The sequence below is a fragment of the Sminthopsis crassicaudata genome, chromosome 6, assembly GCF_048593235.1.
Source record: "Sminthopsis crassicaudata isolate SCR6 chromosome 6, ASM4859323v1, whole genome shotgun sequence".
Taxonomy (NCBI): Eukaryota; Metazoa; Chordata; class Mammalia; order Dasyuromorphia; family Dasyuridae; genus Sminthopsis; species Sminthopsis crassicaudata.
The window spans coordinates 7,395,578-7,421,818 of record NC_133622.1 but is presented as its reverse complement, the minus strand read 5'-3'; the positions used below and the strand labels follow the sequence as shown (position 1 = coordinate 7,421,818).

The 26,241-nt window shown below is 37.0% G+C and overlaps 1 protein-coding gene across 3 annotated transcripts in view; it reads right to left on the bottom strand.

Moving 5' to 3' along the window:
* Nucleotides 1–26,241, bottom strand: part of CC2D2A (coiled-coil and C2 domain containing 2A) — a 118,527-nt gene that overhangs the window by 59,446 nt on the left and 32,840 nt on the right. For all 3 annotated transcript variants that reach the window (XM_074274509.1, XM_074274510.1, XM_074274511.1), the window contains 8 exons: nucleotides 23,269–23,405; nucleotides 20,400–20,531; nucleotides 14,312–14,521; nucleotides 13,613–13,719; nucleotides 10,003–10,143; nucleotides 8,190–8,346; nucleotides 5,131–5,360; nucleotides 1,404–1,581 (listed from right to left, as the gene is read on the bottom strand). In XM_074274509.1, the coding sequence (XP_074130610.1) occupies nucleotides 1,404–1,581; nucleotides 5,131–5,360; nucleotides 8,190–8,346; nucleotides 10,003–10,143; nucleotides 13,613–13,719; nucleotides 14,312–14,521; nucleotides 20,400–20,531; nucleotides 23,269–23,405 (1,292 nt within the window). The remainder of the gene's footprint in view (nucleotides 1–1,403; nucleotides 1,582–5,130; nucleotides 5,361–8,189; nucleotides 8,347–10,002; nucleotides 10,144–13,612; nucleotides 13,720–14,311; nucleotides 14,522–20,399; nucleotides 20,532–23,268; nucleotides 23,406–26,241) is intronic.

Genomic DNA, 26,241 nt, shown 5'->3' with positions numbered 1-26,241 from the left:
CTGGAAAGATCTGTAGAAATCATCTAAGCCAGTCCTCTTAATTAACGACTGAGGAGTCCGATTGTCTTATTCATAAGTGAAAGAGATTACCAGAGGGTAGATGGCTTTTATTTTATAAAAGATTTCTTTCATTTATAAAAGGCTTTAAGAGAGGATTTACAGACATCTTTTCAGGAAAATTCCTATAGGGCGCCCCTGTAATACAGACCCTTTTAGAAGGGACCACAAATTCTCATAAAGCTGGGGAAGACTATCTGATAATGCACCTGGGAGGGAAAGAGGATAATATACCGTTTCATCCCTCTTCAGGAATTTGGAACGGAACAGATCTTCCTTGGCAGGTTATGAGTTAAGCAATATTCTTCTACTTTAGAGGTCAAAAGGTTCTTCATGAGAATCTTGGTTCAGGCTTTTCTCCCAGGAACTTTCTAGTATATTGATGGCAGGCTCAGTGAGTATTAGGGTCAGAAAACAGGGAAGGATGGGGGAAAAGTAAGGAGGAGCCTCCCGTGTCCCATGCTTTCCCTTCTCTCCTGAGTGCCCCGTGTCCCCAAGGAGCCCAATCAACCTGTTAGTCATTATAATCCTCCAAAAGGAGTTCACTACTAGGATTTCAGATCCTGCTTTCCTCCTTGTTTTTAGAATTTTCATGACTGCTAATACGTAAGCCTCATGGCTTATGAAAGGCTCCCAAACCTATTATCATATTCTATCTTCCCGGCAGCCATATCAGCTAGATAATATCTCTGTTTTATGGATGAAACTGAGGCTCAAAGCAAGGAAGTGAGTTACTCAACTAGTAAATGATAGAGGTGGGCATGAATCCTAGGTCTTCTGACTCCAGTACCAGTGCTCTGGTCACTAAAGAAACTAGAGAGTTTTTCTTATTTTAACACGATACTCTTCAAAGTTGGGGCCTAAATCTTGGTGACATTCAGTGTCATGGAGCTCCATGGCTGAGCATGGCTCCAGAAGGTACCCCTGAGGAGCGATTTGGGGCACCAGTTCTTAAGCCCACCCTACCTAGAGGCTCGCCGGGACTTGATGCTGGAGTACTTTACCTTGGACAAAGTGGATCCCACCACCACTGTTGCCACCTCAAAGCTTAAGCTATAGGATTTAGAAATCAATGTCTCTCTCAAGACCAGTCTCATGGAATCCATGGGGCTGCTGATTCTGGCAACAAATCCTAACCTTGCTGAGGGCACAGAGGCAGAAACCTAGCCATGGCCTCTACCCATGCTGGTTAAAAAGGTCCTTGAGGTTCTCCCCAGTCTCACAGAATCTTGCCTTTTTTTCACCTGAAGAAGCCAAGAGCTGATTTATCTTCTAGACATTACAAATGTTAGCTTTAAAAAATGCATGCTAAAACATCCCGGAATATTAAAAATTAAATTTCCTACCTGAAGAATTAAACTCTCCGGCCAATTATGTATCTGTAAATTGAAAATTTGTCCAAAATGAACTCGGAAGTCCATGCCTATTTGACGACTGACTGTCCTTGAAACTTCTTTGTTGTTGAAAAGGACTTTTAAAAATATTGACCGCTTCCTTATGTCTTCTCTTCTCAAGATCTCTGCCCTGGGAAATGAAAAACAGAATTGTGTTCTCATGAAGGCTTGGTGCAAATTTTGATAAAGAATAGGGAAAAAAAAAAAAAAAACAACCACCAAATGTACAGAAAAAAGGAAACCAGGCTAAGTTCCGACAGGCTGGGGATGTTTGCCATCATCACCAACTCAATGCTTGCGCTCAATTGAGGCTGGAACGGTCTGGTGTTCTAACACAGAAAGCAAAAACTGACAGGGCTGAAAGGTTGCATTGAAAATACATAAAGCTCAATGAGCTTCAGTGTGTGCCATTGGGCTCTTTACTCCTTCAAGCAGATCTTGTAAACCATATCATAGACGAAGTATCGGATTGGTACAAAGCTTCTAAAATGCATTGTCTGTCTGGCAAATACAGGGTATTCAACATATGTGTAGACTCAGAGAATTTCACATTTTACTAGTACTTTTTATCCGAAACTAATCTTGCAATTATAGAAAACAACAGAGTCATCTCTTATTGGACCAGGTTTTGCCTGTTTATATATGTAAGACATCTTGGAAATGAAGTATTTTCAGACCCTTAGTAGATCTTTCTTGCCTCCTAAAATACAACTTAATAAACTTATGATATGGAAGGTCAGTAATAAGCATTAAGCCCTTAATATGTATAAAACTCTGTGCTAGACTTTGTGGATACAAAGAGAAAAAGAAAAAAGTAAAAAAGCAAGTCCTGTTCTCAGGTGGCTTGCATTCTATTATAATGTCAATTAATTTCCATCTCCTCGGGTGATTTTTATACCCAGAACTGGAACTCATCTCCTCCCAGCACATAATACAGTACCTTATCAAAAGTGCTTAATAAAATTTTGTTGGATTAAATCACATGTTTACAACACAATCTGGGAGAGCAGAAGTGTAAATATAGGTGGTAAAAAATCTTTCATGTGAATATAAAGACTAAAAAAAGGAAAAGCAAAAATAGAAGGCTCTAGTTTCATTATCTACAGTTGTGATGTTGTGCTGGCTTAGGGCTGTCACTGAAGTGTTGATAAAGTTGGGGACGGAGAATCTCCACCCAAATCATGAAATCAAGGTCCAAATCAGTCTGAGGTTGCCAGAGAAGCAGTTTTGGAGCTTTTTACGCTCTTACCCAGAGAGATCTCAAATCTTCAAATGTTCATTTGTACTGTTTGTGCCCAACCTGTGGTGGGGCCTTTCAAATCCATAGTGGCTGGATCAGCCACAGACCCAGACTGTATCTTCACTCCAACATAATGATGTCATTTTTTAAAAATTTAATTTTTTAAATTTTATAATTATACATTTTTTGACAGTATATATGCATGAGTAATTTTTTTTTATAATATTATCCCTTGTATTCATTTTTCTACATTTTCCCCTTCCTCTCTCTACTCCCTCCCCTGGATGACAGGCAATCCCATACATTTTACATGTGTTACAGTATAACCTATATACAATATATGTGTGTAAATCCCATTTTCTTGTTGCACTTTAAGTATTGGATTCCGAAGGTATAAGTAACCTGGGTAGATAGACAGTAGTGCTAACAATTTACATTCACTTCCCAGTGTTCCTTCTCTTGGTGTAGTTGTTTCTGTCCAATAATGATGTCATTTTGATCCTCTCTGAGAATTGACCCAGATGTATTTATTTTCTGCTGCAGTTTAATGAACATATTTATGAATATTTAATTATCAAATATTAGTGAATTTAGTTGGGTGGGAAAAAAGCAAAAGCTCATCCAAAGGGTGAATAATCAGGTGCCTCTCCAGTTATCCTGTGGTGACCTGAAGTCCCTTATATAGGCAGACCTTGCGTCAGCCATCATGTGGGTAAAGGGAAAAGATGATGGCTCCTTGTGATTTGGCTTAGGATGAATGGGGCAAATCTTGGTGTAGAAAAGAGAGATGGCCTGAGAGGGGAAAAGAGATTCTGTCTCTTAAAGCAAAGCTTTAACTCAGGAACCCAGGGCTGGAGCCCATCTTTTTCCTAAAAAACCCCAAAATATATAATCCCATATAGTTGTTTGCAGAGTTTATTTTTATTTATTTATAAAATTATATATATACATATATATATATAAAACATGTATATTATATATTTTAAATATTATATATAAAATTTATATATATAAAAATATATAACATATATTATACATTTATAAAATATTTATTTAAAAATTATTTGTAGGTCAAAAGTGTTTAAATGTGGCCAGAGTTTATTTGTTTACATGTAGGATTAAAAAACAAATAATATTAAAAAACTTATTAAAGGGAAGAAGCTCACCAGAGAGCAAATTTAAAAGTAAATGAACATTTAAGGAGAAATAAATATATAAGCTATTAGTGTGCTACTAAAAGATGAAAATGGTTCCTAAGGTTCCTAAGAAATCATTTCTCCTGAGAGATTACTACGGATTTATCTGAATTATAAATATTTTTTGATGGCAAAATTTTCTAGTCATATAAAAATACTCCTTGGATGTATTGGACAAGTCCTCTTCTAGAATGTAAACTCTCTGACAAAAATGGGAAAACATAAGCAAGAGCCAGCATAGCCCTTTTCCAGGTATAAATACTCACATCCCCAACTAACCTTGTAATCAGGACATCCTCCCTAGCAATGGAGAGTAGTAACTTTTATGCAGCTTAGAATCACAAAAAGTTGTTTGTGGTCCAAGAGGTTAAAAGGCTGACCTAGAGGCAAGAAACTGGACATAAAATCAGGTCTTCCTGCCTCCATTTACTATGTTTCTCACATGTGTGCATACATGGATGTGAATTATGACAATTGTATGTAATTTTGGGGGCTCCACAGAAGTCTTGCCCCAGTGCTCATCATCAGAAGAGAGGGTGAGGGAGCTGGCTCTGGGCTCCTTGAAGATGATGATGTGGTACCAGTGGAGCCCAAGTCCTGCAAAGTCAGAAAGGCTTGAGCACTGGCCTGGTTTCTTGTGGACTAGCCAACTAAAAAGAAAGATGAAAGGTTGATCTCCAGATCAATATTTTGTTTTTAAACTAAAACACTTGGTGGACAACCTTTATTAAAGCAGAGATTATCAGTCTGCATTGGTGGACAGATGATATTAATGTCTCGAGAGTCCGTCTTTCACTGTGTATACTTGAATATGGTCAGCTGGGAGCTGAGGTTGATTGAGCACCAGCTCTGCAGTCAGAAAGATCTCTTGCTATTTGTGACACTTACTAGTTGTGTGACCTGGGCAGGTCACTTAACCTTGCATACTTCAGTTTCCTCCTCTGTAAAATGGGTTGGAGAAGGAAATGTCAAAGCACTCCAGCCTTTCTCAAGAAAACCCCAAATATGGTCACAAAAAGTCAGACACAACTGAAAAAATGACTGAACAACAACAACATAAATAGCAAGATTTGTGTCTGGCTTTCTCCTTTTAAGAGATATTATTATTTCAGAATGTAGACTATATGAGATCAATGTGGCACACGGCCATCACTGATGTCCTGCATCTCTGTGGACAGGTAGAGTCACAAACAAGGAAAGGCTGAGGAACTAGAAGCCCTTCACAATTCCAGCATTGTCTTACCTTGGACAGAGCTCTGTGGGCGTCACATTGCCAGCCAGGCTCAGCTCAGGTACTAAAATAGGCTCCCCAGGTTTCCTCCTACTGTGCAAGGCTCTCTCTCGAACCTGCTGCTCTATTGTTGACCTATCAACGGGCACTGGGGGAGTGGGCTTCACAGGCCCCTCGCCATCTGTCTCCTCGGTGACCTCGTCTTGTTCTTCTGTTGTCTTTTTTTTCTTTTTCTTGATCCTCTGCACAAAAAAGGCAAAGTTACAAAGAGGAAGAAGGTTTCATCCCACCGTCATCCTCTTACATTGCATTTCACTCTGGAACTATTTGTTGCACATGCTTTGTGACTCTAGTGCTGGGAAAAGCAAAAAGGGATGCAAAATAAAATGCAAAGAAGTATATGTCATGTTTCTGCCTTTGAGGAGCTTACATTTTATTCTAATTGCAAAGAACATATAAGACTCAATATAATTAAGCAGAAATATGTATAACATATAACATAATTATTATATAAGTATATATTTTGTTGAGCTATCATAATATATAAATATACATAAAATGTAATATGTAGGTGTACAAACATACAATATATACATGTATATAATATATTTATTTGAATATGATTATAAATAAAATGTACATAATATAGCATATTTGTATGAACATATTCTTATATATGTGTATATAAATATATGTATACATTATGTGTCTATATCTGTGCAAACATATATTAGATACAAATATATGTGTATTTATGTTATTGAATATATATAACATAGGTTTACATAACATATATTTGTGCCTAATTACTTCCATGTTTAATCTTATGCTTCCATATTATATAAAACAGGAGAGATCATCAAGGGAGAGAGTTAGAAAGGAGGGAGGTGGAGACTGTACCTCTCATTTGCTGAACAGGGATTTAATGCCTGAACTGTAAGGGCCTGTTTATAATTACTTATGTAGAAATTTGGTTTTTCTTATATTTGCTCCATGGTCATCTTAAGTTGTCCTTGCGGTAGCAAGGATAGTTTTGTGCTGATCCACGTACACCGGGTTCCCCAGCTCCCCTTGTGACTCACAGTCTGTTTGTGAGAAATGGCCAGATGTGATTAGGACTCTAGTCTGTGGCTAGGGAAGAGTAAAGCTAATCGCCCCTGTGGGATTCCCGGAGCCTCTCCCCTCTGACACAGTGCTCTGTCCAGCTGGGCTCACTGCCCACGGACAAGCGTAGTTACGAGCTCAGAACAGCCCTGCTGTCCTCCTAACCAGTTTTGCAAGCACGGTGATTCGGAGCAGCGGGCAGGGAACTGGGCCACAGAACGCACTCCGGTATTCACAGGGCACCGATAAGGGGGCAGAATTCTTGAGATCCGGAGCTCTTCTTAGTGTTGCTCACCTAGTAGCTAAATCAAGGTTTTTGCTTTTATAGCCCAAGTCCCTTCTTTTTCTCCGCTCTATGCTCATGCTCGTCCTTCCTTCTCAAAGGAGACCATGACTTTGGGAGGTGAGGAATTGGACTGAAGCGAGAGAACAACGCGAGAGGTCACCAGCTTCGTTTCCAGTGGTCTAGAGAGATCAGGAGGACTGGAGATGACCCCGAATTCAGTGGACACCCTGACCTTTTTAAGTTAAGGTCTTCAACAGGTCTCAGTTTGACTGAGGCAACTCCCAATCAGCGATTAAGGCTGGTCAAGAGAGGAGGCAGAGAACGGCCTCCTTTACCGATGGCCATGTTTTCAGTATCGTTATTTGGAGACTTCTTGAGAACAATACTATTCATTCCTTCATTCAAAGGTAGTAGGTACTGAAGCAACACAGCTGATGGGAACCATGGAGCCCTCTGGCACTTTATTACTGGCAGCAGATGCCAAGAAGCCCCCAAAGATCATTGGGGAACAATATATATATATATATATATATACACATATACATATATATATACATATCTATTATAGACATATAGATAAATAGATATGTATATAGAGATATAGAGAGAGACATATAGAGATAGATATATGTATAGGAATTATAGATCAACGATAGGGAGAGGGTTCTATAAGCAGTAGTATCCAGCAAATATGTAGTACTTGGGACTACCTCCACTTTAAAAATGATTAATTATCTGTACCATCCATATCTCCCATATCTTCCATATCAAAAACTAATCATTACTTAAACCAGGTAAGGAGAACTGAGACCAAAAGGTTCTGGTACAAACCTTAGCCCATGCTCTTCTTCTAATGATTTTTAATTTTAATTAAATTGCTGGCAGGGCTGGTGAGGTTTGTGGCCAGAAGTCAGGGGTGGGATGTGGGAAGGACGACAGACATAAACTCCTTGGGAGCAGGGGCTGTGCTATTTTGATCTTCACAAACCTGGTGCCTTTCACATAGTAGTCAGTCAGTCAACAACAGCAAAAATAATGCATGTACCAGGCATTTTACAGATATTATTAATTTGATCTTCATGGCAACCCCGGGAAGTAGATGCCATTAATATTTCCTGGGTGCAGTTTGAGGAAACTGAGGCAGACATGTTAAGTGAGCAGGCCAGATCAAGTGCCGGGCTTCTGCTGCATCACCTAGCAACTCAAGCATATATTAGGCATTTGCTAAGGGCAAGGAACTGTGCTAATTCTTGGGGATACGGAAAAGGGGTAACAAGTGCCTTCCCTCCAGAAACTCACCACTTCACGGAGGAAGGACACAGATGCCCATCTGCATCCAAAATCCCTGTAAGTTAGCCTGGGAGGGAAGGTGACTGCAAGTGGAGGGTGGGATGGGGCTGGGGAGGACCAGCAGCAGGAGGGATCTGACAGGTTCTTGGCCCAGGAGGCCAGGAGGGAGGAATACCAAGGGGGACGGGCAGTGCAAAGACATGGGGAGAAAGAAGGGGTGAGGATTAGTGCCACCAGGGAATCAGATGTGAGAAGGTGAAAAGGCGGCTGGGTCAGTGCTAAAGGGACTTTGGGACAAGAGCAGGCCAGAGTTAGCCCAGCTGCTCGCTGGTAAAAGCTCCCGCTCCACCTGCCAGAGCCAGCCATATTCAGAGGGGGAGACCTCACGTACCTGCGCTTTCCTCCAGGCTTTCCAGTCCTGGTACTCAGCCCTGTAGGCTTCCATCTTCTTTTCATGCTCTTCTACGTGCTCTTCGAACAACTCATTTGTTTCTGTTTGAATTTCTGCTTCGAATGCCTTTTCGTCTGTTTTCCAGTCGACTTCTTCCCTTTAAAATAATTTATAGCATTTATATTTTCCCTCAAAAGATCACTTAAAATGGGTAAGGTGCATCTGGTACTTTAAAAAGGGAGTGGGCAGTAGGAGGTGCAGGGGACAGAGTTGTGACCTTAAAGCCTTACGAGTTGGGGGATCCTGGACAAGTCGCTGAATCTCCTCCCCTTTTCCTCCCACAAACACTGCCCTTATTGATGTGGGCTCTTATTAGTATGACAAAACTGTGGAAAACTGTTTATCTGCATGTACCGTATGACCTAAGTGGGTCTGTGTGAAAATGTCTAGTGCTCCCCTAGGATCAGACCGCACAACTGTGTCACTGCAGGAACCACAAGTTGCGGGGCTCAGACCGGCTCCTGCTCGGTGCATTTCGAGCTGTCAAGTTCCACCGTCCTTGGAGCTCCCCTCCCCAGATCGGGCAAACTTCTTGGGTACCCACAGCTCTCAGGCCCTGGCAGATTTACAAGGAATCAGCTCTATTGAACAATGACCAGATACCCCAATACATACAGATTCACTACTTCAGGGCTTTGATTTTGATTTTGTAATCACCCTTTAGATAACTCTAAATGCAATCTGAACTCTTTATGCATTCACCCCAACCTACCAGATTTGGTGGATTCGAGTAAACAAATATTATTTAGTTGTGAAGATTAAAAAAGAGAAATATACACTGGCAGCAGTTAAAGAGTATTTCTCATGACTGAAACATGCTGTATCTAAGATGTCAGAGGGAACATGAGTCAAACAGAAAAATTACAGAGAATCCTGCCATTTGGCTAACTAGCATTTATTAAACCATTTATTGAGCACGGCACTAAGCTAGGAATTAAAGAGAAAGGGAAATGACCAAGCCCGAGTCCCTGGAGCTCCGAGACTGGAGCAGTTAACCAAGGAGAGCTCCTCAGAGGGAGTAAACACAGCTAAGTCTTGGTCCTTTCCCTTGATCCTTGTCCTCTCCCAGGAAGGTGCTGCTTTTATGGATGGGATGAGACAGGAATCACCAAAGCTTTTCATTGATTCAAAACTCAGGCAAAAAATGGGAAATCCCTTGAACTCTGGGCTCCTGTTCTGCTGAAGGTCACATAGAGTTTTTATTTGAAAAGAAAACCTGGAAAATGTCCTCGGACACATCTTCCTCATGTGCTGATATGCAAGTAGAGGAGAATATACTTTTCCTTTTAATTTTTTTCCCAAGTATATTTGAGAAAAACAAAGGAGTCAGTGTTCCAGGGTAAGATGGTATTATTATATCTCTTCAGTCTCCATTTCCTCATCTATAAAATGGAGTTAATCACTCTCATAGGGGATAAGAAGATTCCTTGTGAACTTTAATATCGTATAAAAATGTGAGATATTATTATCCTATGTTGGAAATTTTCACTCTTCCTATGGACTTTCTGATACATAATTTATTTAAATGGGATGGTATGCTACAAATAAATAAATACATCTCCAAGCTGGAAGGAGTCTCAGAGGCTAACTAGTCTAAACATACCTGACTATCTCTCTTACACATCCTGGAAGGGAAAGAAAACCAGAGCCTTCCCTTGACTTTGAAAGAGTTCAACCATCAATGACCATTCTTTGAGCCAATCTAAAAAGAGATCTTGGCCTGTTAAGAATTCTATGTGTGATCAGAACATACTTCCTCAAAAAAAGTTTTATGGGTGTGTTGGTAAACTTCTGAAAGTCTCGAAGGGATTTCATTTCTTTCCAAACTTTTATGATGGTCTTAAGCAATGTTCGATCTTTTTCTTCTTCGGCATCCCGTAGTCTCCGTGTTTGCCTACAAAATATAGAAAATATGCATGTATTAAAAATTGTCTGAGCATAAGTAAGCCCAAAAAGTTGAACCAGGAGCCAAATCAACTGGTCTATTTGATCATTAAAACATTTCAAACCGTAAGGATAAATAATTAACAAGCTAAATTTGAAGAGGGCTGGATTTTATTTCCTTCAGTTCAGGGGCATAGTACTTTTGGTAAATTCTGCTATATTACATAACTCTCTAAGATTCTTTTTAGAGCTCTACCTCATTAAAGAAACAATCATGCTTTGAAATTGAATAATTTGAATAAAATGAATAATTGAAATTGAATTTTAAGTGAATAAGCAGTCAGTTCCTTTGCTGAAAAAGTTTCCCTGCAAAGCTACTTGGCAAACTGGTAAAATTACAGGCCCAGATGACTAGATCTGTACTTCCTCCCAGAAAAATCTGCCCAGTGCACTTTTTCAGGGGATGATTAGCAGCATCTAGTAGCACAATATCTCCAGGAGACAGCAAAATATACCCTTTTCACCTAATAATTAGGTAGTGTCCTACTTTTAAAAAATGCAATATAAAATATTTGATCTTGTCAAATTAACTTTAAATTGCTCAATTTTTACTTTTTTCATCAACCTTCATCTACTGAAAACCACTCCCCTCTACTCCAGGATTTCAAGGAGAGTTTTGAGCAAATGAAACATTTAATTGGTCATCCAAACAGGCAAAGAGTACAGCATTACACCCAAGAATAAAAGCCAGAGAAGCATGGTTCAGTGGATCGAGAACCAACCATTAAACTAGAAAGAGTTGGGTCTCTGGTACTTAATAATTATGTGACCCTGGACCCATAACTCTCAGGGTTCTAGGCAATTCTTTAAGACTCTGAAGTTGCAAAGATGTCTCTGCTTTGCTTTGGTGGAGGTTCCATATCTGAGAGTTCCCTATAGTAAAAATATCACAAGCCTATCCCTAATATAGGAAAATGGTTCTAATTTGGTCAGCAGAGCTTACAATCATCACAAATTAGTCTTAAAGCAAAATGGAATATTTTGAGTCAAATGTCCACAAATTAACATGGATTATTGAAGAGGAAAAGTCTGCTTTGATTTCAAATATTTAACAACTGAAAAGCAGACCATCTCATTGGGAATGAAATTAATTAATCAGCTAATGGTCATTTGGGAGCTTGGATACAGACTGCACGGCCCGGACCATGTCACTTACAACCAACAGAGACACGGGCGACGTGTGGTAAAGACCTGGGAGTTTGCGTCAGCTGCTGCCCTACACTTTTTATTCTTTTTATGTCAAGATTTGTTTAAAATGCAAATAAAATCCAGAGAAAGAGGCACCCCACTTATTTGGCATCAAAAGGGAATGAGCTGATCCATAAGAACACAGTTTCTCAATAAGTTGAAGAGCCAATATTTCTGTCATTGAGACTATTTATTTTAAGTGTCCTTCCCCTCAGAGAGCCTTCTTGTTTCCCTGCCTTCTTCACCAGAGCATACAAAACATAATTTAAGCTTTCCTCAGTGACTCAGTATCACCATTAAGAATGTCATTTGCGGGGCAGCTAGGTGGTGCAGTGGATAGAGCACCAGCCCTGAAGTCAGGAGGACCCGAGTTCAAATCTGACCTCAGACACTTAACACTTCCCAACTGTGTGACCCTGGGCAAGTCACTTAACCCCAGCCTCAAAAGAAAAAAAAAAAAAAAAAAGAATGTCATTTGCTGTGCTGGGCTGTGATACACTGGTGACTTCAGGAGCTGTTGAGGCAGTTGGGCTGTTCCCTCTTACTCTCAATGGCTCCTGACTATGCTTTTTGAACTCTTGTGTCTTCTTTTAATAGTTTTGCTGTCTCTTTATTTCTATGAGGCTACTAACCTAGAAGCTGACACTTCTTACTGCTCTCTGTATGACTGACTCCAGCGTCCCCCATCCTTCTGATATGTTGCTTAGTCTGTGGGCTAGAAAAGCAGGTGATTAAACTTATAAGAACTTTATCTAAACTAAGCAAAAATGTACTCTGAATAAGAGTACCAGAAGCTTTTCTGAGACTCAAGTAATTAAATAAAATACGATGTCTTTTTCAATTACTTTTAAGATTTTTTTTTTAAAGCTTTCTTCTTGGTTTTTAGTTATGTTCTGAATGGTGTATAGAATTCTTAGTAAAGCAAGCTATTAATGACAAACTAATACATAGTTCTCCCTTCCTCTACCTGAATCCTATCTCATGCCTATTTGTGTATAGAGAGACCTTGGACCCTCAAGGGCTGGGTCACAGAGGCCGTGCCCCAGCAAGTCTTGCCATAAAAGTCAAGAAGTTAAAATTTAGAGTCAAGAAGACCTAAAATATGCTGTGTGATCTTAGGTAAGCCATTTACCCTCTTATCTTCAATTATTCAGGAAATGGGGGTAATAATAGCACCAATCTCCCCAGGTTGTTTTGAAGATCAGGGAACATATAAATTGCTTTGCAAACCTTAAAACATCATATTTATTGTAGTTTAATATAGCTATCATTATTACCCCAATACCCTCACTTTCTCCCATTACAAGTCTGGGGTTGGTGATGGAACACAAGTCTGTATCGAGGATCAAGCGGCAACCTCATCACAGAATTGGCTGGAGATTAAGATTTAGCCACGGGGCAGCGAGGTAGCGCAGTGGATAGAGCACTATCCCTGAAGTCAGGAGGACCCGAGTTCAAATCTGGTCTCGGACACTTAACATTTCCTGGCTGTGTGACCCTGGCAAGTCACTTAACCCCCATTGCCTCAACAGCAAAAAAAAAAAAAAATTTAGCCACAAGGAACAGTTGAGATCACTGACAAATGACAAACAGGTTTGCAGTCTGCAAGCACAGAGGATGAAATGGGATATCTCTGAAAGATTTCTCCCACTTGTTCTCCTCCACGCCAATGTGAAGTCCAGCTTTGCTCTTGTACGTCACAATTAAAGTGAAGAGGCTCACAGAGCTGTACGTGGTGGTTACCCAGCATGACCCAACTTTCAAAGACCCCACTGGAGCCCTGGGTGGAGGCAAAGGGAATGGAGTTGCTAGAAGTAGAAAAAATTGTTTCCCCAGAGATGAAAGCTTGGAGCCATTTCTCTGCCTCAGTAGGTGCAGATAATGGTGTTTGGTCACCCTTTATCACAAGATGTAAAATGGGATTCCAAGTTTTAGGTGCCAGGCTTTACAATGCAATTGTGACTATCGATATGTTAACCGACAGGCATTATGCAAAAAAGAGAGTGAGAGGACTGAATCCATGATTTCATTGGGTCTGGGGTAGTCTCTATATGGCAGGAGGTATGATTTATCCATTATGTGCTCAACGTAGGACATGAACTTAGGTCTTAAATTTGAGGCTGATTCTCATTGTTTCTATTGGCTGAGAAATTATTTGTTTTGCATTTATAGGAAGAATCTAAAAACTTCATACAAAAACCCCAATGACCACTAATTAATATTTTACTCACCGAATTTCAAATTTATACTTGTTCATGCTTTCCCGAGTTGTGTGGCCAGACCCAGGAGGTTTGGTGGAATCAGGGAGAGTTTGTACAGCATTCCTCAAGGCATTGAGCTAACAACAAATAATCCCAATTCTGAGTTAGAAAGACTGTTTGAGAGAATGATATTATCCCCAGCACAGAGGGTCTGCCTGCGTAATGCCATTAGAAAACAAGTGAATAATACGGCATTGACAAAGTTAATCTCCAGTTGGGACTAGAAGCTGTCACTTCTTACTGGTTTCTGTATGACTGACTCCAGTGCAAAAGCATGAGTAACATTTGTAAACTTGGTGTGATTCATCGGTCATGTAATCTATTACTAAGTCTTTGAGCAAGATTTCTGACATCATAATAATTTATGTTCTCTCCTTGTTCTGGGACGTGGTGATCTATTTGGTACCGTGGTGTCCAACCAGAGCATCGGGAGTGGAGAAGTTTTCGTGTGTGACAGAAATATCAAAGACAGACAATAAATTATTTGTGAATCAGAGAGTCATGGGGCTAGAAGAAAACTGAGGGTAGCTTTTGAATACAGGAAGAATCTCATAGAATGTATCCCAGAAAGAAAGGCAAATTGTAAAGAATTAGTGTCCTGATAGAATTTTATGCATCGTAACTCCTTAAAAAAATCCAGCCTAATAAAAGAGAAGCAATCATAAATACCTTATCTGTTAGAAATTTTGTCTGGTTCCTCTGACGTCTTGCTAGATACTGATCATATAACTGAGCCAATTTGACCGCTAAAACGTGTTCCCGGCTAAAGCAGGGATGATGGGTAAATATTAATCCTGAAATGTCGATGTCCAGTTGAAACTGACCCAGAGAGTCTCCAGAACCAACAACATACTGTTTATTGGGGACATAGTTGACTGCCTGAAAGAGAGAAGAAGGAGGAGGGAGAAGAAGTGAGACCGAAAGAGACACAGAGAAAGACAGACACACAAAGAGTTAATAACGATTATTCTACATTTATGTCTATGTGATACTGGTGACAAATATTCAGTTAACTTTTATGCAATATCCCAAGAACATGTGAGGTGGAAAATGCTTTCATTGCCTAAGTGAATTGCTAGGGGTTAGGTTCCTGCCCTTATCCCAGTTTGACGGGTGTGAAGAATAGTTTGGAACATGTGGTTTTACCAATACATAGCTTTCATGCAGCATGTTGGACTTGGATTTAGGAAGACCTGAGTGCAAATTTTGCCTCAGAAGCTTTACTAGCTCAGCCTCAGTTTCCTCATCTGCAACATGGAGATGATTATAAGAGTACTTACCTCCAGTGTTATTTTGAGGATCAAATGATGTAATCTATGTAAATGAGCTGTTATTATTGTTATTGTTGTTGTTATTATGTGTCAGTTCCCTATTTTATATAACTTTAATGTTTTTCTGGGTAACTAGAAGAGGAATAAAATTTTATCAATTCCTTTTTTAAACCTATAAATAAAATTTTATCATATTCCTTTTTTACCTGTAAATAAAATGAATGTAACATTCATATTTATTTATGCATACATCTATGCACATATATTTTACATATTTTTGACAGCACCTGTGATTTCATTGTCTGGGGGACCTCTATTCAGCAGATTGACAGGGCCTTTTTAACTTAGAGATTGAGACAAATAGCAGGGACAAGACGTCAGTGACTGGGCCATAGTCACTCAGCTAAAGTGTATCAGAGATAAAAATGGCAGCCACGTCTTCCAAATTCTGAGGCTGGTTGGTTCTTCTCCATGGCTCTTCTAACCACATTTTGTTCATATATGTGGATATCTATAATAATGGTATCATCTATTTAAATATTTATTACATTTTATGTTTATATGATTAATCTCTCCCCATCTTCACACACCTCATCTATCTCTGGCTACTGAATCAGTCTTTCAGTGCTGTACAGCTTCACTCTTTGTTGGGGTACAGCAATGAGCCTGAATCCCTAAGGGACATGCCAGTAGCCTATGGTGGACCTTGAAGCTGGAAAGGCCTTGAGTACCGAGTCAGTGATGAACTTTGTGTCCAATCTCCAAGGACTGGTTTAACCAAGCTCAGAAAGGCCTTTGCCCAGAAATTTTATCCTTAGGCAATTTTTTAGATTTTCATCAACATGATGTGTCACTAATGTAGAGAAAGAGTATGATATATGTCAGGGACATGTACCTGTGACAGGGATTTTTTTCAACTCTTGTGCATATATTTCATTTCTCTCTCTACATATGAAATTGTTTCTTCACCATTATTCTCCTCTACAAAGTCAAGCCACCTTTGTTATTCTTTTCTCCTTTTATCTTCCTTTTTTGTTCTTTCTTAGAGATTAAGTCAACTTCTAGTTAGAAATTCAGAAATTGTCAGCTCATCTGAAAAGTCAGTTTATTTCCTACTGTGTGGATCAGAATCTTAACCTTTTTTGTGTCATAAAACCTTTGGGTAGGCTGGTGAAGTCTATGGAACTCTTTTCAGAAAAATTTTTTAAAAATAATTTAAGGAAATGCTAAATTTAAGTTAGAAGTTAGTGAGAATAAATATGTAATTAATTTTCTTCTTGTGAAAGTTTACAGACCCCTGGGTGTCCATGGATCACAGATTAAACTCCAGATTTGAATATATATAGGTCCTTTGCTTCTCACCATGTTCTACTTTATCTGACAATCATATCAAATCTGTAATTTTCCTCCTCTGAAGGACCATTGGTTAGTAAGTTGAAAAAGCAAAATGTTCTCCCTTTGGTAATGTCTGTATGGCATCAGTATTCTAGTTTGTCTTAGATATCAGTCAATAGAGCTGTGGGCAATAATGTATTTAATTAGCAAACTGATGTACTAACATGGAATGTTACAGCTATTATTTATGGCTGCAACCCTAGACTATCTTAAAAATACGGGGAGGTTAAGAAGCAGTTCTAAAACCAATTTTTGCATTCAGGATCCTAGGTTGTAAAGGTCAGGGCTAGCTCCCTCTGAAGGGCTCAGAATAAATCCTTGCCCCACGCTGGGCGCCCAAATGTAAAAGTCCTGTCCTCTCTCAATTATAATCCTTCTCTGGGAGGAGATTTCTTTTCTCTGTGAATCCTTTTCTCTGTGTGCAGGTTTCTTGGGAAGCTTCTGGAGCCTCCAGCCATACTCTTCTTCTTCCTAAATCCTGGCTCTGAATCTCCTTCAGCTCTTGTCCTTCCCCAAGCCAGACTGCTTGTCTAGGCCCAGTGTTGTCTTCTTTTATCCTCCCAGAGAATAGGCATGAGAACTCAGGGGCTTGTGGGAAATTACTTCAACCAATCAACTTGCTCCTTTTAAAGGTTGTGTAAACTTTTTAGAACTCTTTTTAAAGGTGTAAACTCCTTTAAATATGTAAACTCCTCCTCAGAAGTCCAAAGGTGTAAACTCCCCTTAAAGACTGGAACTAAAGGTGTGAATTCTGAGCTAGAGAATTGCCCAGACAACCTGAGTTATCACCTTGTAATCCTAACACTAGGTGAGTCATTTAACCCTATTTACCTCAGTTTCCTCATCTGTAAAATGGAGCTAAAGAAGGAAATGGCAAACCCCTCTTCTATATTTGCTAAGAAAATCCTAAATGGGGTCATGAAGAGTTAGACACAAGCTGTAATGATTGAACAACCATTAATAACACAAACAACAACAAATAATACGCTTACATCAATAGCTATTGGAAATAGCTTTTGTAAGATATAGAATCCCTTCAAACGCTAGAAAGCAAAGAAGAAATGGATCTTTCCTTATAATAATACATGGTAGCTATCTAAAGAGGCAGCTAGGTGGTGCAAGATACAGCAGCCTGTTCTGTGCAAAAAAGAATGTAGCTAAATAAAAATGCCTATGGCCGTGGGACTAAATTTCTAAATTTCCTATAGGAATATTTCCAGATAAACCTGAAAATTCAGACTAAACAGAAACATTCCTTTCTAACTGATCTATTCTTCACTCAGACTGAAAGAATTTCACTTCCATTTTTCTTGTTTGGTGGTTTTTAGTTTTTTTTAGTTGGGTTTCGTTTTTTTTTTTTTTTTTTTTTTGCATTTAGGGGAACATTTTTGGGCAGTGTTCTTAAGGCCTATTCTATAGCACTCTAAGTATGAATTAAAGTAACTTTTAGAATCACTGTTCTATTTAGTCTTTTTCCCTTTGGTTACTTAGGATACTCACATCTTACCTCATTTTGCCCAGATCTATATGATCTCATATTTTAATAATTTGTTGTGATCTCACTCTGAAGTATAGGCCATCTAATCATAAACTATTATTATTAAAAAAAACCAAACTATTGTATAGGGACAGAGCATTTCTTCCGGATGAAATGGTATCTAGGAAATATATTGTCTGGATACTGAAATAAAACTGACTGTTCAGTCTGCAGTTCAAAACTAGAACATTCCACCTCTCTCCCCCTCCAAAAACTCAAACCAAATCAAACAAATAGCAAAAACCTAGTCCCAGAATTATTCCATAAGGAAACTAGTAGGTGCATAAAGTGCCTCAGATACTTGCCAATTTATTTACCGTAGGGGAAAAACAGTACTTCCTAGCATGTTTAAAAAAGCTTCTACATTAGCACTGGGAAATTACAAAATCCTTAACAAAAAAAAAGCACATAAAAATGAAGAATGTTAAAAGATTGGGAAAATATAGTTCTCATTGGGTTGATCAGAAAGTTGAAAAACCTGCACATGTTTGATATTGGTTTATCCAAATTCAGATTGGGATTCTGAAAGCAGAGCTCTTTGGAGGATTTTTAGACAATTGTAACATGAATTGTAGTGAGCTATATTTTCTATTCACTGCTTAAGATTATTCTCAAAGTCTCAAGATTATTTTCTTTCTTAGATTTTTTTAGTTTTTTTTCCCCCAAGATATATTAATTTGCATTTCCTCTACACTGAATTTAATCCCTTCTCCAATATAAAACATTTCCTGTAGTTCTTTATCTTCAAAGGCATTTGTTCAAGTTTTCTGAGTAAGTAACAGCAAGAGATTTCATTCGTATTTTTCCATTTTCTTTCTCAAATAAAAAAAAAATTAATAGAGCTGAGACAAACATCAAATTACATTCATGAGTGAATTCCATATGTCATCTCAATAGTAATAATAGGAAGGAATCAGTCTTATAGTATGTGTCAAATTCACAATGAATTCTGCTGATCATATGGGAGATGAATAGAGTAGGGAGTTCAATTTTGGCCAAACAAAAAATGATTGCCAAAGAGTTAGTTTTCTTCAGGCTTTTTAGGGGGTCTAAGACATCTCATTTGATAGCTCAGGAAACAGGCTTAATTTGTAACCATCAGAGGGTATATGGATCACAAGGCTAAGAATCATATATCTAGAGGTGAATGAGACTTTAGAAGTCACTTACTTCAATCCCTTTGTTTTCTTTTCTTTTCTTTTTTTTTTTTTTTTTAAGTGACTTGCCCAGGGTCACACAGCTAGGAAGTGTTAAGTGTCTGAGACCACATTTGAACTCAAATCCTCCTGAATTCAAGGCTAGTGCTCTGTCCACTGCGCCACCTAGCTGCCCCCAATCCCTTTGTTTTCTAGGGAAGAAAATTGAGGTCCCAAAAGTTTGTGATTTGTCCAAAATCACCCCAGGAGCTAATGGCACAGCTGGGATTCTAAGTTTAGTCTTTTTAATTCTGCTAAGCATTTTTCAAATAAGGATGAGAATTTGACCAGATTTCAGGGGAGAACATATATGTTGGCCACTTGGGGTTCAGGGAAAAAAGGACTGAGCTAGGGAGTAGAAAGAGAAAGGCATTATTTTTAAAAATTTGCTGCTTTTTAAATTGTAGAATTGTGAGAATATCCTAATGATACAAATAAATAATGGGAACAGAGGCACCAAATAATCACTGACTATTGACTCTGGAAAGCCATTAAAAGTAGCAGGAGCTTCCTAGAAATGACAGAGCTATGGTGGAGGGAAAGTTAGGAGAGGGCTGAGGGTTTCTGTGACAATCAAAGGAAATAATAGAGATGAAAGTTCTTTATATATTGTAAGACACTTCCTATAAAGCAAACAGCATTATCTTATTCAGAACTGGTATTAAATTATGATATACTTTTTCTAAGTCAATTTACTGAAAAGCTAGGAGTATAGGGGCTGTTTTTTCTATTTGTTGCTATTTGTACTTTGTGGCTGGAGAAAAGGACAAAAAGACCATAAAAGGATCTGCAGAGATCACTGAATAGATTTAAAATGTCACAATTCTAATTGAGAGCTAAGACCAATTAAACAAACAAACAAAAAAGAACACACGACAACTGGCCAAATTTGACTTTGGGATTTGAGTCTCCTGTTTATGGGACTTGAGTCTCCTGTTTAACTGTCCAGTGGTTCTTTCTGTTACATCATATTTAATTCAGTAGAACTATTTAAAATGAAAAGTATGTGGTATACATCAATATAGAAAAATCTTATATGAATTAATGTAAAATAAAACAAGCAAGAACACAAGATTGTAAATTCACAATGATTATAATCATGTAAATATATGTATACATATATATATGTATATACTTAGCAAAATATACAATAAACACTTATTTAATTATATACCTTCCATTCTTTTCTCTAATATTTTGCTGTTAGAGTATTTTCATATTATACACTTAAAGTCTATGAGTATAATTCATTATGTCTTAAGACATGGTGAGAGTTTAGTAAATATCCCAGTGTTGAACATTTAGTGGGAAGGAACTTATTAAAGCTAGTATATTTTAAAATGTGAAACTGTTATTACCTTTTTATATAATGTTTCAAGTCCTGCTTCTATGACTTCTTCTTGTGAGAATATTGGTGGTCTTGTAGAAAACTGTTTAATTGGATTGGGGAGTGCTAGGATCCTGCCATCATCACCAAACCATTTTCTCTCCTGTGAGATGAGCACAGAAAGTATATTTTTATTTCTATAATATGCAAATGACTTACAAAGTGACAACATTTCTAGAATAATTTCATGTCAAACATGCATATCTTATGACACAATTTTGGTATTTCCTCTCCTAGAAAGAAAACTTGTTTTTCCCCTATTATAATTTTAGTTTTGATCTGTAATCTATTTTCATTACTCTCAAATGAAACATTTTGCAAAAAATGGAACAAAAACCTAGAGATGGGTCTTTAAAAAAAAAGCACTTCTACTATATGCTATTATAAAATTATTCTATTGTGTTCTGTGTAATCTATTTCATTAAAGTAATTTTTCCTCGTTTTTAACCATAATACAATAAAGATTGCTCATAGTTAGGTTAAGCCAATATAATAATAACCCCCCTAAAAATCTATCAAGGCATTACTTTGTAGAATTATAAAAATAATCACCAAATTAATATGAAGGGAAAAAAGATCAAGAATATCAAAGGAATCAATTTAAAAAATGAGAAGGGAAGGGTTCTAACAATACTGGATCTCAAACTAAACTACAGCACTATAATCACCAAAATAATAAGGTATTAATTAAGCATAGAGAAATTGATCAGAAAAAGAGATTAGGCATTCAATAAATAGAAGCAAATGAGCATAGGAGCAGAGTGTTTGCTAAAATCTGAAGGTCCCACAGGAGAAAGAATTCTCTATTCAAGAAACTGTTGGAAAAATAGAAAGTATTCTGGGAGATACTAGGTATAGAATAACATCTCATCCTGCATGAGCTTCAAATGGGTTCATGATTTAGACATAGTGGTCAAATAACAAACAAATTATTGGAGTGTGGTAAAAATTGCCTGTCAGATCTGTGGATGGGGAAGACCTCGTGATTACAAGAGCTGGAGAGGTTCACGGGAGGAAAGATGGACAATTTTGATTTTATATAGAATTAGAGTTTTTGATTGTATAAAATAAAAATTTTAACATTAGCAAAAGCAATCGAGCTAAAATTTAGAAGAGAAGCATGAAAGTGGTAAAATTATTTGAAAAAATTTCTCGGATAAAACTCTCATTTCTAAAATTACAGATAAAATAGAATAAAATTTATAATAAGATAAATGGTCAAAGAACATGAACAATTTCAGAAAAAGAAATCCAAGTTAACAATGGCCATTGGGATAAAAGTTCTGTAACTATTATTTAGAGAAATGAAAATAAAAATAACTGTAAGGTGCCATCTCACAAACATTAGATTGACAAAATTGACCAAAAAAGAGAAATAACAAATTCTGAATGGGCTATGGGAAAACAGGTACTTTAACACACATCCAGTCATTTAAGATAGCAATTTGAAACTATTCCCCAAAGTTATAGTTATTAAACTGTGTACAGTCTTTGATCCAGTGCTAGTTCTGGTAGACTGTTACCTCAAAGAGATCAAATAAAGATGAAAAGGACTCATATGCACAAAAATTATTTTTAACACTTTGTGTGTGTGTGTGTGTGTGTGTGTGTGTGTGTGTGTGTGTGTGTAACAAAGATTTAAAGACTAAAGAGATGCCCATTAATTAGGGAATGGCTAATAAAGTATGATATATAAATGTTATGGAATATTATTTTACTGTAAAAAATGATGAATGAAATGGCTTCAGAAAAACTTGGAAAGATCCGTATGACTTAATGTAAAGTGAATGGAACAGAGCTAGAGAAATTATTTACTTATTTTAAAATCTTATTTAATATATTTTTTCCCAATTACATATGCAAATAATTTTTAACATTTTTTCAAATTTTGAGTTCCAAATTCCTTCCTTCCCTTTCTTTCTCTACCTCCATTGAGAAGACAAAACAATTTGACAGAGGTTATAAATGTATAGTCACACAAACCTCATTTCCATTTAAGTCATTCTATGAGAGGAAACACAGCCAAGAAAAATAAAGAAAAAGTATCTTTGATCTGCATTCAGACCCTATCAGTTCTTTCTCTGGAGATGGATAGTAGCGTCATCCTAAGTCTCAGAATTGTCTTGGATCATTGTATTGTTAAGAATGACTAAGTTATTCATAGTTGATCATCATACAGTAATGCTGTTAGTACATACAATGTTCTTCTGGTTCTGCTCATTTCACTTTGCATCAGTTCATATAAGTCTTCCCAGGTTTTTCTGGGACTATCCTGTGCATCATTTCTTAAAGCACAATAGTATTCCATCACAATCTTATAATAACTTGTTCAGCCATTCTAGGGGAATACTTTTTATTGACAATAATGACAATTAAAATAGTCAATTTTGAAAGATAACAATTCTGATCAACATGATGACCAACTATAATTCCAAAAGAAATATGATAAAACATGCTTTCTACTTCCATATATAAATAATTCAAACAAAAGCATATTTTCTTTTTCTTTTCTTTATAATTTTTTTTTTTTGGATATAGCTAATAGGGGAATTTGTTTTGCAAGGCTATATATTTGTAAAATTTTTGGTTTTTCTTGTATTCTCAATGGGTAGGGAGGAGAGAAGAGAGTTTGGAACTGAAATAAAATTGTATTAAAATACAAAAAAGGAAGTTTGATTATTTAGATATTTATAATGCTATAGTTTCATGGGGAAAAATAAATATACAAAATTCACTTACAAAATTAGGAATCTGACTATTTTTAAGATTACACATACACACACACACACACAACACATATATGTATAAAACCTTATCTCATATGGATCCTGATTACTTACTTGTTCTTGTATCAGCAGTCGATTCTCCATAATGTTTTGATTAGTTCGAGGGACCGTTGGCCTTTCTCCAGTGTAAAGCCCTTCATCTTCAAGGTATCTTGGTTGCATATTTTCAGGGATTTTCTTATAAACGGGAACTAGGTAGAAAAAAATCAGTATCATACTGTGCCATTCAAACTACTTAAAGAGATATAGTCTATTGAGAGGTATATGGTATATAGTAAAGAGATGTGGATTTAGAATCAGGAGAAAGAAATTCAAATCCCTTGACCAATACTTGTGTTTTTTTAGGGCAAATCATTAAACTCTTCTGAGTTTCAGTTTCTTCATCTGAAAATGGGAATAATAATAATATATTATAGAGGCATATCATGAGCACAAATGAGATAATATGCAAAAAATTAACTTGAAAACATTTAGTCTTTAAATGCCAGTTATTATTATCATTGTTAATCTGTTAAGCTGTTCTTAATTTCATGATGACCTGAGACATGATTTGCTATTTCTTTTTAAAACAACAGATTTTTCCAAGTTAATTTTCTAGAACTGATATAATAAAAAGCTAAATGTATAGATTAATTATATCAAATTACATAAGTACATGTTCCCATTCTATGTCTCCTAAATCTTTAGATGTTCAATTCACTTTTTGATCGATACACTACCTGTGAGACCTTGCAAGTCATTTTTAACTTTCTATGCTTAATTTTTCTCCTCTATAAAATGAAGGGATTGAACAAGAGGAACTCCATGTTGTCTTCAATCTGTAACACTTATAATACGTTCTGCTCTTTCCCCCTTAAAAACGGCTCCATATTATTATACATGGGTTGAAATTTTTTGAGGACATGAAGCATAGCTTATTTATCTCTATATTTCTTAGCACTTGGAACAGTAGGTTCTTAATAAATGCTTCCTAAATATATAAATAGATGAATAAATGAATGTGACTATTTTGTGGTAGCAATCTAGGTGTGGTCTTAGATTATTTTTCTATTTGAGTAATTTTTAAAAATAAAAAAACATTTTAATTTAAAGTTTTGAGTTCCAAAATCTGTCTTTCCCCTCCCTGCTGAGAGAGTAAGCCATCAGATATAGATTATACACTGAAATTATGTAAAACATTTTTATATTGATCATTTTGTACAAGAAGACAAAATACAAGATAAAATGAAAAAAAGTGAAAAATAGCATGCTTTAGTCTACATTCAATCAGTACCAATTCTCTCTCTAGAGACAGATGGCCTACTTCATCATTAGTCCTTGGAGATTGTTTTGAGCCATTGTATTACTGGGAAAGGCTAAGAATTACAATTCTTTATCAAACATTAAAGTGCATATAATGTTCACTTCACTTCACTATGCATTAGTTCACATAAATGTCTTTTGAAGTTTTTTCGAATCATCCTTCTTGTCATTTTTTTAAAGCATAAGAATATTCTATTGCAATCTTATTCTGAGTTTCCCCAGTTGGTGGGCATCCCTTTGGTGTTCAATTCTTAGCCACCACAAAAAAGAGCAGTTATAAACATTTTTGTATAAATTTGCCTTTTCCTCTTTTTTGGATGTCATTGGGATACAGACCTAGCAATGGCATTGCTGGCTCAGAGAGTATACAAAGTTTTATATTCTGGTGGGCATAATTACAAATTGCTCTCTAGGATGGCTGGATCTGTTCACAACTCCACCAACAGTGTATTAATATACCAGTTTTTCCACATCCCTTACAGCATCCAACATTTTCCTTTTTTTTTTAGCGACTCTAATATATGTAGGCTAGTACTTCAATTGTTTTAATTTACATTTCTCTAATAAATAGTAAGCATTTTTCATATGATTATAGATAACTTTTATTTCTTTTTTTTCCTAAAAATTGCCTATTCATATTCTTTCACCATTTATCAATTGGGGGATGACTTGTGTTTTTATAAATTTGATTCAGTTCTCAGTATTTTTATAAATTTGACTTGAGAAATGAAACCTTTCTCAGAGATACTTATTGCAAAAAACATTCCCCAATTTTCTGCTTTGTTATAATTTCACTGGCATTGGTTTTGTTTGTGCAAATTCCTTAAACATTTTTTATAATAAAAATGAACTATTTTACATTTACTATTTCTTCTTTGGTCCTGAATTCTTCCTCTATCCATAAATCTGACAGATAAACTATTTCAGGCTCTCTTCATTTGCTTAGGGTATTATCCTTTACATGTAAATCATGGAGACATTTTGATCTCTTCTCGGGATCTGATGTGACATGCTGCTGACAGTATTTTGTTTCAAATGACTGTGTACAGTCAGATGTTTAGCCTTTCTCATCTCCTGCTAATTATGCAAATCTCCTAGCGGGTGCTCTATTGGTTAAATACTAGAAACTCAGGGACTAGAGCTGATGAGAACATTAACGTAACACAGAGATGCTCTGGATAGCACTGATGAATCCTGTGACAGTTGTTTTAATTCAGCATAGCTTTGAAGAATGATGAAAAAGGTCTGGGGAAGAGGGGAAGGAAAAAGGGAGGATATCACTTAACCCTAGCTTTTAAAAATTTCCAACAGGAAAAAGGAAAAATCTCCCTTTGGTGAGTTGGCTTTCCCACGTTAAGTTATTTTTTCAGCCCACTGAAAAGCGGTGTCCACACCGACCCTGAACATTCCCTGTCTCTTCCAGGGTTGCCATTCTTCTTAAGGAAGAACTCAGATCCAAAGGAAACCAAGCTTTCCAGGGCTTTTTTTCAGCAAATCAGAAGCTCTGTATAAAGTTTGCATGACCTGCCTTCCCAGCATTCCTCTAGCTTGGAACCTTGCCTAGATGCTAAGCAGACCCCTGCTCTCCAATGGCCTTTGTGCTGGACTGCAGAAGTACCCAGTGATAAAGGAAGAATAACGCAGAGCTATCTACTCAGGGACCGTTCTAAGACAAGATTCATATCAAAGATGTCTCAGACATCAATATTCTTCCCCTAAGACATT